Source organism: Megalops cyprinoides, chromosome 2 (assembly GCF_013368585.1).
Source record: "Megalops cyprinoides isolate fMegCyp1 chromosome 2, fMegCyp1.pri, whole genome shotgun sequence".
Lineage (NCBI taxonomy): Eukaryota > Metazoa > Chordata > Actinopteri > Elopiformes > Megalopidae > Megalops > Megalops cyprinoides.
Window position 1 is genome coordinate 20,525,614 of NC_050584.1, and position 21,700 is coordinate 20,547,313.

At 42.0% G+C, this 21,700-nt stretch overlaps 2 protein-coding genes across 2 annotated transcripts in view; one reads left to right on the forward strand and one right to left on the reverse strand.

Annotated features, from left to right (window-relative positions):
• The window catches only part of acad11 (acyl-CoA dehydrogenase family, member 11), a 43,499-nt gene that overhangs the window by 12,677 nt on the left and 9,122 nt on the right, over positions 1-21,700 (reverse strand). The window contains exons 10-13 of the mRNA XM_036516974.1: positions 20,615-20,692; positions 19,812-19,950; positions 19,303-19,410; positions 17,682-17,780 (exon numbers count right to left, since the gene is read on the reverse strand). Of these exons, the coding sequence (XP_036372867.1) occupies positions 17,682-17,780; positions 19,303-19,410; positions 19,812-19,950; positions 20,615-20,692 (424 nt within the window). The remainder of the gene's footprint in view (positions 1-17,681; positions 17,781-19,302; positions 19,411-19,811; positions 19,951-20,614; positions 20,693-21,700) is intronic.
• ackr4b (atypical chemokine receptor 4b) lies at positions 2,415-8,536 on the forward strand. The gene is made up of 2 exons (XM_036516962.1): positions 2,415-2,723; positions 5,431-8,536. Exon 2 carries the CDS (start codon positions 5,456-5,458, stop codon positions 6,530-6,532), a length of 1,077 nt encoding a protein of 358 aa, XP_036372855.1. The 5' UTR covers positions 2,415-2,723; positions 5,431-5,455; the 3' UTR covers positions 6,533-8,536.

Here is a 21,700-nt window from a genome sequence, read left to right on the forward strand (position 1 = left end):
CTAGAATAATGTTTCCCCCAGCTAGCATGTGTTTTCGTGACAGAGAGCACCAATTACTTATGTTACATAAGTAGTGTTAATGACAGCCATAAAGATAAATAAACCCTCAGTATGATCTCAACAGACATGTGCCGATCATGTCCTTACTTGTCCCTAAGAGGCAACAAACCAAAACAAAGTGACTGTGACCTTAACAGAATATGAATGCTACTTCTCATTCCACAGGGTGGGGCCGAGCTAATTACGCACGCCACACCTTCGAAAGCATACCAAATCCTTGGTGACCAGTTATGTAACACGATTAGACTGTCATTAAACACTCGATCAGAGCACAATTAAGTTGTGACATGTAGGTGACACATAGCGCAAGGTGCATTATCCTATTCGCCCAGTAGCTAGTGTTCAGTTAAGGATAAGTTACTTGATGGTTTCTCAATAGGATGGTCCATCCCCCTTCAGATGGGGCAAGGGGATTATGCTAGTTACGCAGAGTTCCTTTGTACTGTAGCATTTACTGTTAAACTCAATTTCCTCAATTAAGGTACAATTACATTTACAGTATACCGTAACTAGGCCAGAGGCTAACACATCCATAGTTTGTGCAAATGCACGCAAGAGAGCATGGAACTCAGTACTATAAGTGCTTATGATTAGATGACTAAATGTGCTGCAGTTCCACCCTTTGGGATGCCATAACACTACCTGGGTGATCTCAGCAAGGACCATTGGCATTGAAACCCCTATAAAAGTGAAAATATCAGGTTCCAGACCATGTATGTCGTGCATTTCTATCACAGCAACAAAAGCCTGTCTCTCACCGTTAAATGCAGGATGTGGAATGGGTTGTTTACCGAATGTTTATTTGTTGATTTATTTTACCATTTGCATGTTTTTGTTTTATTCTGTGATAATGAATGAGTAGCTCACAAGTCCCCTTCCCATGCTGTTTGCACAGCTGGCTTCTACTTGCCTACTGGGCTGAATGACACTGCAGTAACCCCTGACACTCAACCCTGGGAGCGAAAAAAAAAAAAAAAAAAAAAGAACTGCAGTGCAACCTTTATATCACCAATGTCTTGCAGCCGTAATTTGATATATTAAGAGTACTGGGATATTAACAATATCATATTAAGAACAGTGACATTCTCATACTACACAATAAACACTTTTTTGCAGTTTAATTGTAATCAATAACAGAAATTGCACCTTTTGATTCAGTTATGAGCCATATCACTGAATATGAATATAGAGGTAAAAGCATTTTACCGATGGTATCCACTGAACTTAAAACTGATCCTAATGAACAATTTGTATAAACAACACCGGCTAAAGACACTGTGCAAGTGGTAGTACATCCTAAAGACTGAGGTAAGTCCTATGCTAATGCAATGCTATTAGGTTAGCGAGAAAACTAGATGCCTTAAAACATTTTCAGATGCAACCCATTTCTGTAAAGCTATTATCCGATGCTGAATCCTCTTTTTCTTTCTAGCTAACCATACCTGACAGCAAGCTAACAAGCTCTGAGAAAATAATGCAACCAGGGGAAACAAACACTGCTTAAATTAGCATATAACATTACAAATGCATCTTTGCCTGAAGAATGGATTTCACATTTTTGAAAATTACATGCCACTGCCCTGCAAAAGGCCATCACATTACCACACATTAGAATTAAATTAACAGTAAATTCCTATTCTAAATTACCTCAGACCAGTATTATCGATAAGGTTATGAATTTTTAAACAGTTCGCCTCAGGTTTACTCTGCAATAAAAATGAGATTTACTGGAACATATTTAAAAAGGGGTCCTATAGCTTGGTAATAGATGAGACATTGCAAGTAATTTTCAAGCACATTAAGAGGGTTGTGGTAAAAGGAGAGGTATATTAACTGGGTCAGTGTATATTATCTTTACATAAACAAATCATATAATTATATAGCTCTGTTTAAATAAAGTACCAATAACACATGATAAAGTTATAAAATGGTCAGTAAATAATTCTGTGGAAAATTAAACATTACTCTACAACACGTTCAGTGATCTGTTAAATGATTATAAATCCATATCTTGTCCACAAAAGGAAATACTTTTGAACTATGCAGCAGCCAAGAGGTGGAGTTGTTTCAAAGATTGCATCATGTTTACTGGTGCCGGGGTCAAAGTGTGAGAGAGAATTATTAAACTTTATTTGACATGGTATAGACTAGCATAAACCCTGGTCTTGTTTTCTGTTTCTAGAGTAAGCCTTAACACTGGCACCCTTATTTGCATCTCACCCACTTGTGGAAAAGTGGGATCGACCCTTTTTTCCAAGCTGCAGACCAAAATCTATGCCATAACTAGGAAAACAGGTGAGCTACAGGAATCCAGCTGACATCCTCCACCCACCATGCGCCAACTTTATTAATCACTGCGGTCTCCCTGAAACACCAGAAAGAATTTAGCTAAGGACTTGGCTTGGTGCAATAACTTCCTCTCCACTGACTCACACAGGGCACAAAGCAGATCGCTGGAGTTCTACTGTATCTGTAATCCTATCCCTGCCTACAGGGAGCGTCTCTCACTTGGATCACATACACTCAATCTGTGTAACGTCAGAGGTGTTCGCAGACTATGTGAAGTACTTCAAGGGAGTCACCAACGCACTGACAGTACCAAGAGAGAAGGAATACTGTACATTCAGTCAGCGTTACACCCCAGGAGTTTTGAAAAAGAGAAGGTAAGATATACACATTTATTGCATGTACTCGAAGTTGACTCAGTTATTTGGGATACTTACTTAGATCTTAAGTTAGTAAAACTACATATGTATGTGACTCAATATGCATGTGTTTGTAGTATAGTTGCCTATAACATATATTAGCACATCTATTTTTAGTCTTTTTACATGCTATTATTGCATGCATTTTTAATTTTTTTTTCTGCTGAGACCACAGAAGTTAAAATCCAGGAATCTGCCAGGTTGTGCAAATGTTCCATAAGGGTTTTGTCAAACTGTAGTTAAAAGGTAGAACTGGGATTGCAGGAATTTATGGCCCTTTTATAAGTTTTCCCTGAGACTTAAATAAATATGAAAATGAGTCATGTATAAGAGGGGGTGCCCGGAGCTGCCATGTAAGCAATGGCTGTAAAACGGGATACCATGGATTTCTTTTACATGCAACATCTATACCCTCACAGATTTTTTTCCTTCAAAGCCCCTGAATTTAGTGTCATGGGGAAAAGATACTTTAAAAGGTTTTCATTGAGAATTGCTGCTCGGAAAAAGTTAGTTATAGTGTTTCTTTGAATTTCTTTGAAAATCTTTGACTTCTGTGATTAGATGTATTGAATCTTTATGTTTGAAATTTGCTTTGAAGGTTTTAAAGGTGACTGCATCACAGATGGCTACCAGATTGCCTTTTCAGCTTATTATGCTCTGCACAGTTTGGTTTACTTCTGGTCTTTTCTTGTTTATGAAAAGACTTTTGAAAACAGATGTACTAAATTTTAAAGTTTATATTCATGCAATACAAAATATCATATGCAATTTTCACTAAGTGCAATTAATAGAACAAAGAGTGGAAAACCTTACTTAACAAATCAAATTTATAATCAAGTGAAAATGTCAAATAGAAAAGCAGGGAGGCAGTAAGCATGTGCAATATGTCAAGCAAAGTATCTCAAAATATTGCTTCTCTAACACGTTACATTATGTTGGGTGAATTTTATTATGAAGTGTTATAAATTTATATTTTTATAAATTATTATCACAACTAGAATTGTAATAATTATAGTACTGTATTGTCAATACCCTAATATGTTGAAAAAAATTTACACAGTATTAAACGCAAACTGGACCTCTGAGCAATTATGTATTTAAGTGTTACATTTGTGAAATGGATGAAATCCACTCTCCCAAATTTTAATATTATCATGTAAAGTTTAATAACCATTTTCTTTTAAACAAGGCTTTAGGTGGTTTGTCCACATGACTGATCTAATAGCTACAGCCGGGATTTATAAATTAGACTATAGACAGCTTTATCACTATTATTATTCCAGCTGCACAAGATGATTGACAGTAGGTCAATTTTACAAAATGCTAGAAAAGGACATGCTGATGATAAACTTCATTTGACAACTAAAATGCTTTTCAGTAATTGGCTGTGATAAAGGAGAAGTAGAAAAGTTATTGTGTCTCACTTATGCATGTGAATGAGTGAGTGGCTCCCACAAAATAGCAGCCGTACATTATTTTACCACTAGACAGCAAAAGGCACTAATATAGCAGTACAGAAAAGTAGTTGCGAGGCCTGAATGGTGCCTTCTCTTGCTCTTTTCCAACCAGGTTTATAATCAAAAGCACATACAGATTCAGTGACACTAGACAAATAATCCTAGCACAAGAGAGAAGACTTTCATATTTTGCCTGAACCGGTGTGCAGCAGTGACTGTGGTGAAAACTCCTGTACTGTCAAATAAGACCAAGCACCCCACTGACTTCCTGCTCTGGCCTGCTTATTAACATGAGAGGGATCTTTGGAAAGACACAACAGTTGCCCAAACAAAGATCTGTCAGCAGACAACAGGAAGCCTATCTCCCTGCTGGCTTCAATCAGAATCTTCTCATCTCCTCATGAGGAGAGTGCATCTTAAGTCACAGTCTGAAATCTCTAAAATGGGAACTGCTGTAATGTAAGGCAGTCAAGTGGCAATTTCGATCAAACACGGGTCTGCCTGCAAACACCGACACAAAACTCTCAAGACTGTGACTCATGACTACGCGCACAATTTTCCTCTACAAACAGGGTTTGTTCTGGATTTGATATGATATGTGTTTGTAGAGGATACCTGTTCATAGCAGAATCTGGGCTTTGGGCCAGCAGGACTGAGACCGATGCTCTGCGTTTCCATACAGCATGTAACTATGAAGACAACTTACACTTAACGTAATGCATACATAAGTACGTTTCAAAGAAACTGATCCACCAGGACCCCAGGCACTTGGCTAGGTCATCCTATTTTCCTCTATTCACCAGGAAGAAGTAGGAAAGGGCAAATAAGTGGAAGAATCTGGAAGTACTACCTTCTTTAAATGTAATACATCAGAAACACTTTCTGGGAGTGAGGGACTTTTCTGGGAGTCTTTTTGAACAATGAAAGGGACAAAAGCTGAAGGAAGACTTGTCAAAGGCTATAATTAAATATTTTACTAACTACCATTGTTTCAAGATTAACAAATTAGCAGATGTTCAGTGATTTAAATCCAGGGATTCTTTGAGGAAAAATACATCAAACGCAAATTCATTCTCTCTCCCATCATCCCCTCTGAAATAATCACCATCATGGTCAACTGACAGAGTAAAATGCAATTTCTACTGTATATCATGTATTTAAAAATATGCAATGAATGAGTCATAAATAGTTGTTTTCCCCTCTTCTAGAAACCTACTGTGACAAAGAGAGGTCATGGAGGATGATGAGTACATTGACTACATGGACCATGACAACGACAGCTTCAACTTCAGCTATGATGACTACCACACAGTCTGCGACAAGGAGGAAGTGCGCTCCTTTGCCAGGGTGTTCCTCCCAGCCATCTACACTCTGGCGCTGGTGGTGGGGTTGGCGGGGAACTCAATGGTGGTGGCCGTCTACATTTACTACAAGCGGCTGAAGACCATGACAGACGTGTACATCCTGAACCTGGCCGTGGCCGACCTCCTGCTGCTGCTGACGCTGCCCTTCTGGGCGGCCGATGCAGTCGGCGGCTGGGAGCTGGGGGTGGCCATGTGCAAGGTGACCTCGGCACTGTACGACATGAACTTCAGCTGCGGCATGCTGTTCCTGGCCTGCATCAGCGTGGACCGCTACCTGGCCCTGTCCAACAATGCCATGGGCAGAGCTGTAAGGAGGAAGCACTGCCTGCTGGTCTGCCTGTTGGTCTGGGCCGTGGCCTTCGTGCTGGGCATCCCGGACATGGTCTTCACCACCGTCTGGCATGGCACAACCAGGAAAGCCTGCATGCCCATCTACCCGTCCAGTATGGCCATTCCCACCAAGGCCAGCCTGGAGATCCTGGAGGTCATGCTCGGCTTCCTGCTGCCGTTCCTGGTCATGCTATTCTGTTACTCCCGGGTGGCCTGCGCGCTCTACAGGGTCCCGGAGGTGACGCAAGGGAAGAAGTGGAGGGCCTTCAAGGTCCTGATGGTGGTGGTGGGGGTCTTCATCGTCACCCAGCTGCCCTACAACATCGTGAAGTTCTGCCGTGCCATGGATGTGATCTACACCCTGGTCACCCACTGCGAGATCAGCAAGAACCTGGACATGGCCATGCAGATCACAGAGAGCCTGGCGCTGACCCACAGCTGTCTGAACCCCATGCTCTACGCCTTCATTGGTGCCTCCTTCCGCCAGAACATCCTCAAGGCCATGAAGAGTTTTGGCCAGAGGAGGAGGCGGTTCCGCCACAGAAACGAGCAGGCGGTGGAAATCTCCCTCAACTCCCATACAGCCTCTGAGGATACCAGCACATTCACCATATGAGAGACTGTGTCATGTCCAGCAGCGGTGTTTGTTCTCTCCTTTGTATGTAAATCATGCACATCGCAGAGATTTTACATGATCTTCCCAGAACATGATTCTTGCTGTACACTTGTATAGCACAGCACACAGATAAACCCAATTATAAGACTAGATGAAACCTCTAGTCTTTGTGTATTTGTACATTTTATAAGATATCCAAATCAGATTGTAAACTGGAGATAATAGATTTGTACGGCTTCATAGGCTAAAATGTGAAACCTATTTAAACACATTCTGCTTTATTACAGGTCGTCCACTTAAAAACTGCATCAGGTTGACTTTTTAAATGAGAAGCAATCCACACACTGAATTGCCTTAAATAGTCTCCGTATGCTATCTTTGGCCCATGAAAAACTGTGGAGAATTACATTTTTCCAAAATCAATGTCAATTTGCCACTATTTTTCTGCATTCAACTGCATTCAAAAAAAACACATGAATCTGATTTGAATCCATTATGTGGCTTTAGGAAAAAAATGGGGAATTTGATTGTTTGGTATGTTGCCAGGATAAAGCTGGATGAACCCAAAAAGCAAAGAAAGAAAACAACATCTGAGGACCTTGACTCTCAGTTCCGTCAGAGTATTATGTTTAAAGCCTGAGGCAATAGTTTCATTCCAGCATATGCACTCAGCATTTACTTATTCTTTCTTTAAATGATTGGTTTAGACCTACCGACGCCTGCCGTGTTGTCTGATGGTAGAATTTCGAATTTTGTCTGATGGTAGAACTCTCTGTTTCCAGAGCCCCGGCATAGCTTTTCAGAGAGGATGCAAGGAGATACCTCATTTTTTCCACACAGCTCCTTTCATTCAGACACTCCTGCACCTTACCCTTTCTTTCAAAATGGACACAGAGAGGCCGCATAAGGAGAGGTAAATGGAAAGTTCAAGATAAATGTACACATGTGAAAAGACATGACAGAATCAAAATGCACTGCAAAGAGTGCACTCAACACATTCAAAACACACTACAAATGCGAATGAGCCCAAAATCCACTCGAAACAAATCCAAATCAAATCAACTTGCTGTGCAACGCAGCCCTTTTTCACAAAGACCCACTAATTGTATCAAACCGCTTTGCTGCTGTGTGGATGGCACTCGTGGTTAATTATGCATCGGTCAGCGTCTTTTCCGCAAACCCAACATGCTGCATTAAATCACTGCCTCTCCATGTATTTTGGGCTTTGTATGTCAGGTTGAAATGTCTTAGTGAAACTGAAAAGTTTCTGTGATTTTTGACAGGGATCTTGTCTGACTCGTGTTTTTTTTTTTTTTTAGTGGCGCTGCTGTCTTCCAGTGGTGGCCCCACTCATTCGCCTGTAAAAAATAGTTTCAAGACGCAACCTTTACAGAGTATTTGAAATCACTTTATATCAGCATCATCTGACCAATGCAGCTGTAGCAAAACGCTTCAGACAAAAAGAAACAACAACAAAATGGCACAATTTCACATATAATAGATGCTGTACTTGGAGACAAATTCTGAATAAATATGTTGCGTACAATGTTCAGGAAGGGAAGACAAAAGGAAAAAAATTACATTAAAGTCATATAAACTTTGCGCTAATGACTCACAGACCATAGCCAATTCAGAGAATAAAGGCCATAATGTGTTTTCAAAAAAGCTGAAGCATGATTCATGGCAGTGTTAAAGGAAGCTTTAATGTAAATAAATACTGGTCCTCCTACAGTCTGTTTTGAGAAGAGGTGTAGTCATACCCCTGCTGGGTATTGGGAGGAATATTTACTTATTACAGCCTCAGTAAAAAAGGGCTTTGCAAGAGATTAAATATCGGAAAATCTTTAATGAACAAAGCACTGTTCTCACTACGTGTCACTCCAGCTATTTTATGGGATCTAACCTCACTATTTCATTGTCTTTACAGACCTGAGCGTTTGCGCTTCAACGCAAGACCCTCAGTTATTGAATAATGGAGAACTTACGAGTGCTGGGCCCAGTATTAATCTGTGTGTGCTTGTGTGTGTGTGTGTGTGTGTGTGTGTGTGTGTATGTGTGTGTGTGTCTGTGTGTGTGTGTGTGTGCGTGTGTGTGTGTGTGTGTGTGTGTGTGTGTGTGTTTTAGTCTGTCTCTTTCCCACTGAGCATATGTACTCTTTCATTCCCCCTTCTACTTCCAAGTAAACTGACAATACGCCCTCACTGCCTTATTTTCATTTCTACATTTGCCAAAATAAAGGAATTCCCCTTGGTGTCAACTTCACTTGTGTAAAATATCCACTTAATGGAGCCACTTGTCCTTTGTCAACTCTCCCCCTCAAGCACCTCAGCAACCCCCTGCATTTCATACAGTGTGCTGTTCTTCTAAAAACATTTCTCCCCATGTGGATAGAGATAATGAACACACATGAAAACAATACTTCAGAAACAAAGGTTAAATCCTTCTGACCTAATGAATCACATCAAACAGTCCAAGGAAAGTATCCAAAAAAAGCATGAAAAAGGACCAAATGTAATCTTTTTAACCATGATTCACTGTTTATGACCATCACAGATAATTTGGCCAGATACAAGGTATTTTCTGTTAACTGTATTAGCCAAAAAATGTACTGTCTGCTCTGTGTGACTGTTCATTTCAATAAAAAACTAATTTTCCAGTCACTTATAGTAAATGAGTGTGTTTCAATTACTGAAGAAGAGAAATACAAGGCACATAACAGCCAAGATTTTGGGATAATTACAAAGATGTGGAATGTTGTGAAAGGTCACTGCGTAGCACCACCAGACAAGCTTCCTGACATCTGGGACAGTCTGGGAACCATTTGTGGAAATTATAGCAAACTACCCCAAACTCAAAACCACCACAATAAAACCAGAGAACCAGAAGAGCAGTACTAAATACTGCTAGGTTCCTAGGGACAATGACATCCTAAACAGTATACACAAATAAATGATTGTAGAGAAAAAAAAATCTGATCATGTTCTAACATGTCATTTCACTTAGTCATGGCATTCACCTGCTGGCAGTTTGGGAAAACCAGACAAGGAAGCAATCAACATTATTTACTCTGTTAACACCCTTTCACAGCACTCATGCAGTAGAGCTAAAAAACTAAAGAATTCTGTGGAAAACATTTTTTCCTTTCAAATGCCTCTTAATTTAAGCATTGTTCCCATTCCAGCACAAATGCTAATTATGGGTACAGCAGTACACCGCAATGGAAGTATTACTTTCAGTGAGGTAAATTACTCCTGTATCAACTTCATTTTTTTCATTTTTCCCCTATTCTCAATTGTTCCAATTCTTTTTACAACATACAGAGTACAATGATGCTGATTACATCAAACTGACCAAGGTCTCCTTTAGAAGAGAGCAACAGAAGCCAAAAACCGAATGGTACTTAGTTAATCTCCTTGCTGGACATACAGTACTTTGTTCTGTTTCTTCGTTGTTCATTCAGTCACTAGAGATGTTACTTAAAGGCTGTATCCCATCAACATGAGGCAACATTTAAATACATCAAAGCTGGAAGACAGGATCATATGCTGGCAAGGTGCTGGCCTGCGCAAGTGGCACGCTACACCTGTGAGGTCTTATGTGACAGTTAGCTCAAAGACAGCTGGGTTCGGGACACAGGATATGGGACTTTCCAGTTCCAGAAAACATTTTCAAACACTGAGTGACAATCCCTGAATAGAACCCTGAATAGAATGTGTCAGACACTTTTATGCAAAGCTTGCCTGCTGAAAGGAAAGACTTCCCACATGGGAGAGACATCACACAAACATGCCAGTCATAACATTAGGGGAACACAGGACCCTTGTCTCACGCGTGCCTGATCTAATATGTTCTACAGCACAATTAAAAGCGGCCTGTTGTTTTCTCAAGGATTATCCTCATCAAAAAAGGCATGAGGCGCATATAACTTAGACAAATCAGTCTGCCATGCTGAGGCCTGGGGAGCAGCATAAAAAAGCACATCCTTTGTCCCTGGCTGTTAGAGAATGAGAACATCACATTAGTTTTTTGCTGAGCAGATTTCCTTTGCCACATGAACTTACAGTTTGCATAGTATCCATTTATATAGCTGGATATTTACAGAAGTAAACCAGGACGAGCATGTTGCTGGACGGTACAACAGCATGGACACACCTGGGAATCGAACTGGCAACCTCTGGGTCACAAGTCCTTCACCTTAGTTCTGCACCATGCTGCCCCCCTCATCACAGTGTGCCAGTGACTGCAACACCACCAAGCAAATGCTTCTCCCCTGGCCTCTGCCCCTGCCTCTGCCCTGGCCTCTGCCCCTGCTTCTGCCCTGGCCTCTGCCCCTGCCTCTGCCCTGGCCTCTGCCCTGGCCTCTGCCTCTGCCTCTGCTTCTGCTCTGGCCTCTGCACCTGCCTCTGCCCCTGCCTCTGCCCCTGCTTCTGCTCTGGCCTCTGCCCCTGCTTCTGCCCCTGCCTCTGCCCCTGCCTCTGCCCTGGCCTCTGCCCCTGCCCTGGCCTCTGCCCCTGCTTCTGCCCCTGCCTCTGCCCCTGCCTCTGCCCTGGCCTCTGCCCTGGTCTCTGCCCTGGTCTCTGCCCTGGCCTCTGCCCCTGCCTCTGCCCCTGCTTCTGCCCCTGCCTCTGCCCCTGCCTCTGCCCTGGCCTCTGCCCTGGCCTCTGCCCTGGCCTCTGCCCCTGCCCTGGCCTCTGCCCCTGCCTCTGCCCCTGCTTCTGCCCCTGCCTCTGCCCTGGCCTCTGCCCTGGTCTCTGCCCTGGCCTCTGCCCTGGTCTCTGCCCCTGCTTCTGCCCTGGCCTCTGCCCCTGCTTCTGCCCTGGCCTCTGCCCCTGCTTCTGCCCCTGCCTCTGCCCTGGCCTCTGCCCCTGCCTCTGCCCTGGCCTCTGCCCCTGCCTCTGCCCTGGTCTCTGCCCTGGCCTCTGCCCTGGTCTCTGCCCCTGCTTCTGCCCTGGCCTCTGCCCCTGCTTCTGCCCTGGCCTCTGCCCCTGCCTCTGCCCTGGCCTCTGTCCCTGCTTCTGCCCTGGCCTCTCTCTGCCCTGTGTCTGTCTAAGGTAAGTATTTGTCAACTATTTCACAATGGGAACCAAAAAATGCAGATTGTGTTACAGTGTCAGATCTTGTAAGGTCTTTCAACTGTGGCTTACATTTTTTTGCACATGCGGCATGACACAAACCCACAATATTGCATTATTGCGTGGGATGGTTTCGTTATTCATCATAGTTTCATGGCTTGGTCATCATTTCTCACATTCACCTCTAAACCATAATAATCACATCCTGATACAGAGGGTAATAGATTCCTCCCTTTGCCCTCCACGTGAGCACAGTATCTTTCGTTCTTACACAAAGTTCGTAAACTGCACATGCCGCAAACTCACATGCAAAGACGCACTGAGATAAAGACGTGTGGATTATATTGGTGGATGAAAAAAGGTGCATTCTCGTTTATTTCTGCATGTAAAAGACAGCAGAGATTCCTGGAAAATATGAGACAAAACAAGTCTCATCATTCAGTGTAATACAGTATGGCCAATCCTTATATATATATATATATATATATATATATATATATATATATATATATACTGTATATGTAAAACTACATACCTTAATGTCATAAGGAACTGTAAGCAAATTTCATCCAGAAGACATCTCAGAAGCCTTCTGGATAAACACAGAGCTGGATGACTATGATATGACACAAATATGATAAGTTCCATATTAAGCAACAAACTTCATTTGCAATGTGATTTGATTTGTGTCTGCAAACATCTGAAGTAAGGCAGGCACTTAACCAACATCAATCTGTGAGGCTGGGTGACTGGTGTAAATCTGTGAAATAAATGTCACATCTCATTGAAGTTAAAATGAATAATGAAATACTGTGTGAGTACTGAAGGCCTGCTTGAAGACTATCTGAGATTAAAGGGTTAAAGTAGTCTCTGCCTACACGAAAGAGAATCCCTTGTTACTTCCGTTGAGAATGGTTCATTTAGGAGGGCCTCAAACCACAATGTGCTCCAGGGAGAACATCTGGAAGGTTCTATAGGAGACACTGGCAATACAGCCTTGAAACACATAAATAAACACAGGAATGTACAGGCAAGCAAACAAATAAACACACACACACACACGCACACACTTTTCACTGGTAGAAAAAATGCCAGTTTCACTTGTGTAGGAGGGCAAGATGGCATATGTTAGTAAGTTGATATACCGGTATGTTTTCTCCAGTTTTCCAGAGGTCCTCAGTCAGTGCCTGGAGTGTTGAGGCTTCTTCTCTTCCATATAAGCTTGATTATCAGTTATATCAAAACTATGTGCGAATCATTTTGCCACATTACATTACATTATTGGCATTTAGCAGATGCTCTTATCCAGAGCAAAATATATCAATTACAGTTTTTTTTTTTAAACAATGCTATGCATTTATACAGCTGGATATTTACTGAGGCAATTGTGGGTTAAGTACCATGCCCAAGGGTACAGCAACAGTGCCCCAGCAGGGAACTGAACTGGCAACCTTTCAGTTATGACTCCTTACCCACTATGCTACACTGCTGCCACATACTTGCCTAACAAAAATTGGATCATTTGTGCAATTCTGTATTAAAAACAACTAATTTAATCAGCAAGTTCCAAAACAAGCAAGCAACATCAAAAGAGATTGTCTTGACATTTGGCTTATGAGTCTTGTATATTGCAGTGTCATACTAGGAAAAAGGCCTTGCAATCTTAAACTTGCAAAACAATACAGAAAAAGATGTCTGTAGGCTGTACACATGCATCAAGTCTAGCAAAAGAGAAGCTATTGATACAGCCTGTGTTTTTGTAATGTATAACAGCTGCACATTTAAAGATTTTTAACCATTTGTTTCTGACTGGAATGATACTTACGTATCACGCATCGGGATAAGAGTTAATTATTCTGTTTGTTTAGAGACTAAAGGAACTACTGCCTTGCACAGACATTACAAAAGCATTGTTAAAATCTCCCAGAGCGACATGGACCAAGTAACGGTAAAGTGCATTTTCCTCTCATGGAAAATCTTTTGACTGTATGAGAATAGTGATCCTATGCTAATTTTTAATTCATTTTCATAAAATATCACATCTGTCACATCACATCGACATAATTCATTTTCCACTGAACAGACCAGTACCAGCTCTGCCATTCCTACTAGTACTACTATTAATACTATTAATGATAATAATAATAATAATACCAATAATAATCCTACATTTAGCGGTACAATCCTTCACTGTAGTGGCTGCCCAGCCACAAACACATCTTGGAAGGGGACTGCAGATTTAGCATGCATTACATTTACATTTACATTTACTCATTTACCAGACGCTTTCATCCAAAGCGACTTACAATACGAGGAATACATTCAAGCTGCAGCATGAAAGGAGGCCTTGTAGTAGGCGCAAAGTGCTAAGAGAGCTGTACGGGATAAAGCAAGACAATGCAGACAGAAAGGTGAACCGATAAGTGCTATAAGATAAAGTGCAACAGAATAAGGTGAGGGTTAGAAATGTTAGTATGTGAGTTTGGGAGAGGTGAGTCTTCAAGAGATTCTTGAAGATAGAGAGGGACGCCCCTGCTCTTATAGCCTTTGGTAGCTCGTTCCACCAACGGGGAACTGCCTGCGAGAACTGCCTGGACTGGGCTTGCCTTGTGCATAGGGAAGGCAATGCCAGGCGATGTTCATGCAAGGAACGCAGTGATCGATTGGGAGTATAAGCTATTAAGATGGAGTTCAAGTAGATGGGAGCGGAGCCGGCAAACACTCTATAAGAGAGCATTAGTGACTTGAACTTTATACGGGCGGCTACTGGTAGCCAATGGAGCTCGATGAGTAGCGGTGTGACGTGAGCCTTCATCTGTAAGGGTTTCACGACACATGCTGGTAGGCCAGCGAGTGCGGTACAATCCTTCACTGTATTGATTGCATGTTCTTAATTGAAATGATTGTGGCCATGGTAATTATCTTGGCCCATTAACCCTTAATCCAAACAAATGTGCTGGAAAGGTTTAATTGTGATTAACTATGACTCTTGTCCCTAGTTATTGCAGATTCACTTACCTGCATTTGCATTCACTTGTATATGCGCCTGCATATACATCTTATATGCTGCTAATGGCTTTACAGAAAGGGATTAGCAACAGTGACTTCCACTGTAGCCTGAGCCATTGGGTCTGGGGTCTTGTTCGTCCACTTTGAGATTGTGGGGGTACTTGCCACTCCACATTGCACAAATCAATATCAGGGAGGGCTGTGATTAGGAAGAGATGGCCTTCACATAGGAAGAGAGAGGACAATGTAATGCTGGGGGGGCAGGTTTACAATCCCAGCAGTGAGGACATGGGGGAAAAATTTACGTGGGGGAAAACTAAAATTCAAATATAGCTGCAAGCAGCAATTCCGGGGTCCAAGCACAAATAAGCTAATTGCCTGGGGGACTTTAATTTCATGCAGTGAAAGTCTGCGATGAAGATTTTCACAGGCCAGAGTTAAGAAGAATTTGATGAAAGATAAAACTATTGGCTCATTGTTAATAAAACCGTCCGAAAATAGTTATGAAGGCCTTGGGGAATGCATTATAGTCATGCCAATTGGACACACAGTTCAAGAAAAGTTGACATTTAAGAGTCTTACAGATAAATCATGATGGTTACCAAATGATGTGACCTATGGCATTCTCCCTCATTGGGATGACTGTTGACAGAGGGAGAAACATACCTATTAAGAATCAGGAGCTTCCAATATTTTGTAGGAAGACAGGAAGACAAACTGGTAGGAATATAAACTGAATTTGTAACATAAAATTCAATGTAGCAGCCAAACCATGTCATCAGTGTACAAAATTTTCATACAGAAGAATCATCCTTTGGGCTTATAGAAGAATGCAAAGTATTGACACTTTTTAAGCAACTGTCTAGAATTTATACCTATTTGAACACAATAATTTTTCAGCATTGATTTTGAGACCATTGCAAATTGATTGGCACATAGCTCTGGTGTTATTTGACATATCAACTATTCCTTCGCAATTTAGAGCATACCCCAAAGGCAATACATTGGAAATTTTGCATCAGTTGAAGTTATGGTTCATGAAAAGAAGATTTTTACATATATTTTTCATACATTAAAAATTGGGTTAAAAATGGGTGTGTTGAAGTGCTTGTAGAGTCCATGTTTTTTGACAGATTGCTTTCAAATTTGGAACATCTTTTCAGTGAGGCTTGCCATTGTGCACAAGAAATTTCAGAACGATTGATACAACAGTGAATGATATTGGCTCATTTGCATATTAATTAGTAAATGAGGCAACTTGATTGGCTTGTGGTGGCCATGTTTTTTGATGTAGCAGCTTCTTTTTTGCAATTTAAGTTGTAATTTGGTTCAAGATGAAGTGTTTCAAGTTACGAACAAATCGGCCCAACCATTCAGGAGAAGATGTTATTTTTGCCGAAATCATAATTATACAAATTAGCTCATAATCCAATATAGCGGACTTGAAAGGTTCAAGAGGCAAAGTTGTTCCTTGTGATGAGGGGAACCTGTGTACCAAGTTTCGTGACTTTTCGCCAAATGGGTCAAGGGGGCTGAGCTTTTGAAAATGGCGGTTTCAATCCAAATTGGCTGCCGGGTCATGTGACCTATGGACGCCATATTGTACACAACTGTTCAGGAGATGACCCTCTACTATCCTACCAATTTTGGTGACTTTTCGATGCACAGTTTTGGTTTTATGGGCAAAATTGGAAAAGTGGCGGAAAAATAATAATCGAGTAAAAACAAGACGGTTCCAGCACCTTCGGTGCTTGGACCCCTAATTAATATCAATGGACAGTAAAGTACTTTATACACTCGTTTCTCATTTATGCTCAGATTAACAGCAGCATCCAAATACACTTTTACCCTCAAAACGTGTTCCATGACATTCTTTCCAGGCTTTCCTTGAACTGTATTTACAGTCTAAATTACCTTTACCAATGAAAGACGTCAAAGACTTTAGAAACATTTAAACATTTTTTCCTGTGTGTTTTCCAAGTTCTCCATCAAATACATGGAAAGAACAGCAAATAAGGTCCTCTAAGAGATTTTAGACGGATAACGAAGCAGTATGTGCCGACCCTGACGAACTCCCAGACTGCCCACTTTTAAGGCAATGTTGTACCCTCCCCCATTTTTCTAAAGTCAGGCACCCGTGTTGACTTTATAATGTGACTACATAATCCTGCATTCCAAACTGCACACTGCATTTCACATACATTAGGCTTTTGAGTTTGTAAACTGAAAGGAACAAACCACATTCCCCTCTCCCCAGGACATTCCTGGACACCGTTCCCAGAAACAAACAAGCTGGATTTATTTGCTCATTGAGAATGACTTGAGAAACAACAGGAAGCCGGGTTTTGGCAGCTGAGCTGTCGTGCTCAGTCAACGCACGCTCATTCTCCCTGCCGTCAGTGATACCAACACGATTTTCGTTTTGTGACAGTGTGTTTTTGCACGTTGCCAAACAGTCAGACCTCTCCCTCCAGTCAAAACTACAGTAGACACTGCCGTTTCAGAGCATAAGGCAATGTTGTGGACAGGTGTGGCTAAGATCAGGCTTCCCCCCCTGGCAGTCCCACACAGGGAATCAATCAGAGAACTGCACACACACACAGTGACCTGGACCAGAACCACAGAATGCAAAGCCCAGGGACAACAATATTTTATATTAAATTTTAACCTAATTTTTTCCAATACATACACCTTTAGAATGCGCACTGTTTCACTAGGAAATGTTTTTCTTCCTCTATATGGAAACCTTTGGTAAACTTGGTGAAAAAAATATATTCCAAACAGACCATGGAAAAAGCAAGTTGTTCAGCTTAAACTTAATTCTATGCACTGAAGGGGAAAAACATTATTTCACCTGGCATGAGAGAGAGTGCTGAAGAGCACTCTGTCACTGGTACAAGGTACAAGAAGTGATTCAAATCAGAGAGTACCAACTATTGCTTTGGTTGCCAGAAGGAACATATATTTTTTTGGTACATTACCATTTTGGATGCCAATTTCAAATTTCATTGGAATACATGTGTAAATTATCAGGTACAGTACAGTGGAAACTGGGAAATGGGTCTTACCACTGCTCCACCATTTCTTCCCATTAATGATGTAATGGTCTCCATCTTTATGAAGGGTGCACTCCATGTTGGTGGCATCACTAGAGGCCACATCTGGCTCTGAAAAAGAGTGAACACTGATTACGACAAGAAAAAAAGCAGACCACACACACGCACACACGCGCACACACACACACACACACACACACACACACACACACACACACACACACACACACACACATCATTAATCGATGTTTAATCAGAAACACTGGTTCGCATTCAGAGTAAAGGTCATCAAGCATGTCCCATAAATGAGCAAATCTTGTTATGTCAGAAATTTAATTTAGCAAAACAATAGTGAATATGGCTGGACTGCTATAATTTAGCAAAGAGCTTAATGCTAATGACAGAAAAAAAAACATGACAGCTCTGGAATCAACAAAGGAAGACAGAACAAAGCCATTTTTATTTCTGAATTTTATCTTTACAATCTAGGAGTATTCAAATACTCCTACACCATGATGGAGTCTTTGTGGCTGTTTATATTACGTTCATGCCATATTAATCCAGAGAACAGCAAGGCCTTTTCAGTGCACCATTAAACAATAAACACAACAAAACAGAATCAGAACCATGTGACAACCTCTGCCGGTTGTGGAGTTATCAAAATGCCCTTGGGCAATCAAACACCATCTGTATTCTTTGGTTACAGGGACATCAACGCCTTTTATCAACCCCTCTGACAGCAGACAATTTCCCTCCACTGCGAGCAAAGAGGCGGAAATGACTCATTTTTGGCATTCCTCAAATAATCCCTCTCTCTATTATCCGCATGTTGCTTTCCCCCCGTTTTTTTTTTTTGACGAGCTGTACCTGTCGTTATAAATATTCAACGCTGTTCTCTTCAGGAAGCTGTCTGCAGTCGGTGGAGTGGAACCATCACCAGCATGCTAAGAGGGACATTAACAAGACGCACGCGGCCTTCAGAAGCGCTCTTTCCTGTTCACAGTTAATGGTGCTGCACAGATGGTGCCAACATGCTAAGAAACAGATCGATAATATGCTGTTTTGTGCTGAGGGGCTTCAGTCCCTGGGCAAGTAGTTTGTTGTCTTTTTTTTTTTTTTTTTTTGCAGGGTGAACGTCAGTTGCCTTTTAACTGAGGGAATATGCTGCTTTGACGTTTGATTTAACTCGCGCTAGCTGTTGACACCCAACATGTTGCTCACCGGATCACCAGATCACGACTCCTTTTGTCAGCATTTGTTGTGTGCTTCCCTTGGCTCAGTGACCAGTTTCAAGCCCAAAGAAAGTGAAAACAAATGTGAAGAAAACGACCACAATGAATGCCAAATCAATTTAAGTGAATAGTGAACTGGAAAAAAGTGAACTGGAAGGATTTGTTTCCTCCTGGTACCACCTCTTAACGAGAATCATGACTTTTCTCTTTGTGGCATCAAATTAAGTTGTACACTAATATGCAGTGGAAGAGAGCTATATTAAAGAAAAATATTGCATTTTTATAAGTTTATTGTGAGTTCAAGTGCAAAACACCTGCATGAAAACATATTCATAAAAGAATTCCTCCACGCCAGTCATGCAGAACAGTGTGAGATAAGAGATATGAGAATTCCTGCTTACCTGTCATGCAGAAGCAGGATCGGATCTCCCCTTGAAGGAGGGGCTCCAGCCAGCGTTCCTTCTGCTCCTCAGTGCCGTACATGTGAAGGACCTCCATGTTCCCTGTGTCTACAGAATCACAGCAGGGGTCAGCACTACAGAGCACCCCCTGCAGGGAAGACCACCTTCCCCTGAGCCATACTCATCTTGAGTAGCTTGGAGCTCTCATCTTCCGCTCCTCTGCACTGGCTTTCATATAATGAAAACACACCTTACTCTTCAATTGCAATGCCACGTGTCACAGCAGCTGTGGAACTTGGAAGACCAGACATGAAAAAAGTGCCTGCTGTTCCAAGTTGGGAATTTGTGACAGTTAGGGTCAGTTAGGGTCAATGGTTTTTTTTCGCTGCCAAAACCCAATGCCAGAAGGTCTGAAATCGTTAGGAGGAAAAGCAGCTGTTTCCAGTAAAGGCTGCTGTGACGCGTCCTGGGAAAGCGGGCGCCGGAGGAGACTCCACCCTTTCCCTTACCCGGAGCTTGGCAGTTGAAGACCTCAGGGGCAAAGGGGCACTTCCCCGTCTCCTCGGCGATGCGGGCGTAGTCTAGCTGACTGAGGCCACTGACGGAGGGCAGGAAGAGGTTCCACAGCCCGGCAGCTCGGGCCTTGGCCTGCGGGGCACAAAGCACACAGCCTCGACTGACCCTTGCTGCGAACACCCTGGTCTCGTTAACCAGGGGAGAGTCTGCAGCTTTGAACTCCACCTCCGCAGGGCACTCTGCTCTGACGTGAAATGCGGCCGACCAATCGCTGTCTTTTATCCGATGGCCATTACTCACAGCTGTTTCTCTGGTGGCGTGAACAAGCACTTTATCTATGGATAACTCGAAATAGTCCCTGAAGACATAGAGTCTTTTAAGGATGTCTTTCAAAGACAGTATGGCAGAACCGCAAGCCACAAGGTGTTTACAAAATTAAGTTATGTACAATACATCACTGCTGTAAACAGGAATGCCTGCAGTCAAGACTTTTTCAGAAGAAAGACCCATGTCTTATTAGCTTAATTTGCTTCAGGTTTCTAGGCCGCTTATATAAGTGCTATATAAATACTAGATAGTCTTCTTATGAGTAAAGCTGAAAGAGACACCTTCAAGTGCAAATAATCCAAGGTAACTAAAACTTTGCCAACATTCTTTGGCGATTTTGGCCTAAGATTCTAACAGGTGTGGAGTACTGCGCCAAGTCTGAGCCAATGTGACTTCAAGTCAGGAGTGACCTTGCTCATTTGACACGACACAGCCCCATCTCATGAAGAAAGAGATGCAGCTCACTTACCTTCAGCTCCTCGATAACCGGAGGTGTGCTCCATCTCAGGTGCGAATGTGCATTCTTTGCATAGTACTCTGCAACTTCCTGAAAGAGAGGAGAGGCCATGTCTTGCCCTTGAACTTCACACTATGTCTGTTCCTTAATCATAAGCCCACAATGGATATTCAGCTCCTCGATAACCGGAGGTGTGCTCCATCTCAGGTGCGAATGTGCATTCTTTGCATAGTACTCTGCAACTTCCTGAAAGAGAGGAGAGGCCATGTCTTGCCCTTGGACTTCACACTATGTCTGTTCCTTAATCATAAGCCCACAATGGATATTCAGCTCCAAACACAACAGGTCACTCTAGAAGTGAGCCAGACTGAACATTGGAGCGGGGTTTCATTACATGGACAAATACTGTATTCAGGGGCAGCAGTGTGGCCTAGTGGTGACAAGCAAGGCTCATAACCAAAAGATTGTTGGTTCGATTCCCAAATGGGGCACTGCTACTATACCCTTGGGAAAGGTACGTAACCCATAATTGCCTCAGTAAATATCCAGCTGTACAAAGGGATAACATTGTAACCTGTAAACTGTAACCTACTTATGTCGCTCTGGATAAAAGCACCTGCTAAATGACAAAAATGTAATGTAAATGTAAGGCATTTAGTAGCATTACTACATTACCATAAGATAAGAATTAACTAAGAACATGAACCATACACCAGGGTATGCACACAGCACATGTGAGTGAGAGAGCAAGCATGGGAGTGAGTGAGCGTACCAGCATGCTTTTGTGTGTGTGTGTTCTGTTTTGTTTCTTTGTCTCCCAGTGGGGCATACTTCCTGTTGGTTTTAAGGGCATTATCGGGGATTTTAAACAGACCTTTAGCTCTCTTCCACAAAACACTTTGTTTAAAGGGACTGAAATGGCAAGTCCTAACAAGGACAAAACAAGGACAAAAAGCACATTTTGAAATAAACATTATGCAGTACTGTTTTATTAAAACAGCACAAGGCTGATTTAAAGTATCCAAGTAACTCAAAAAACTAAGTGGAAACAACTCTTCACATCCCGTTGATGTCAATATAAATGGGCACATAACCCTC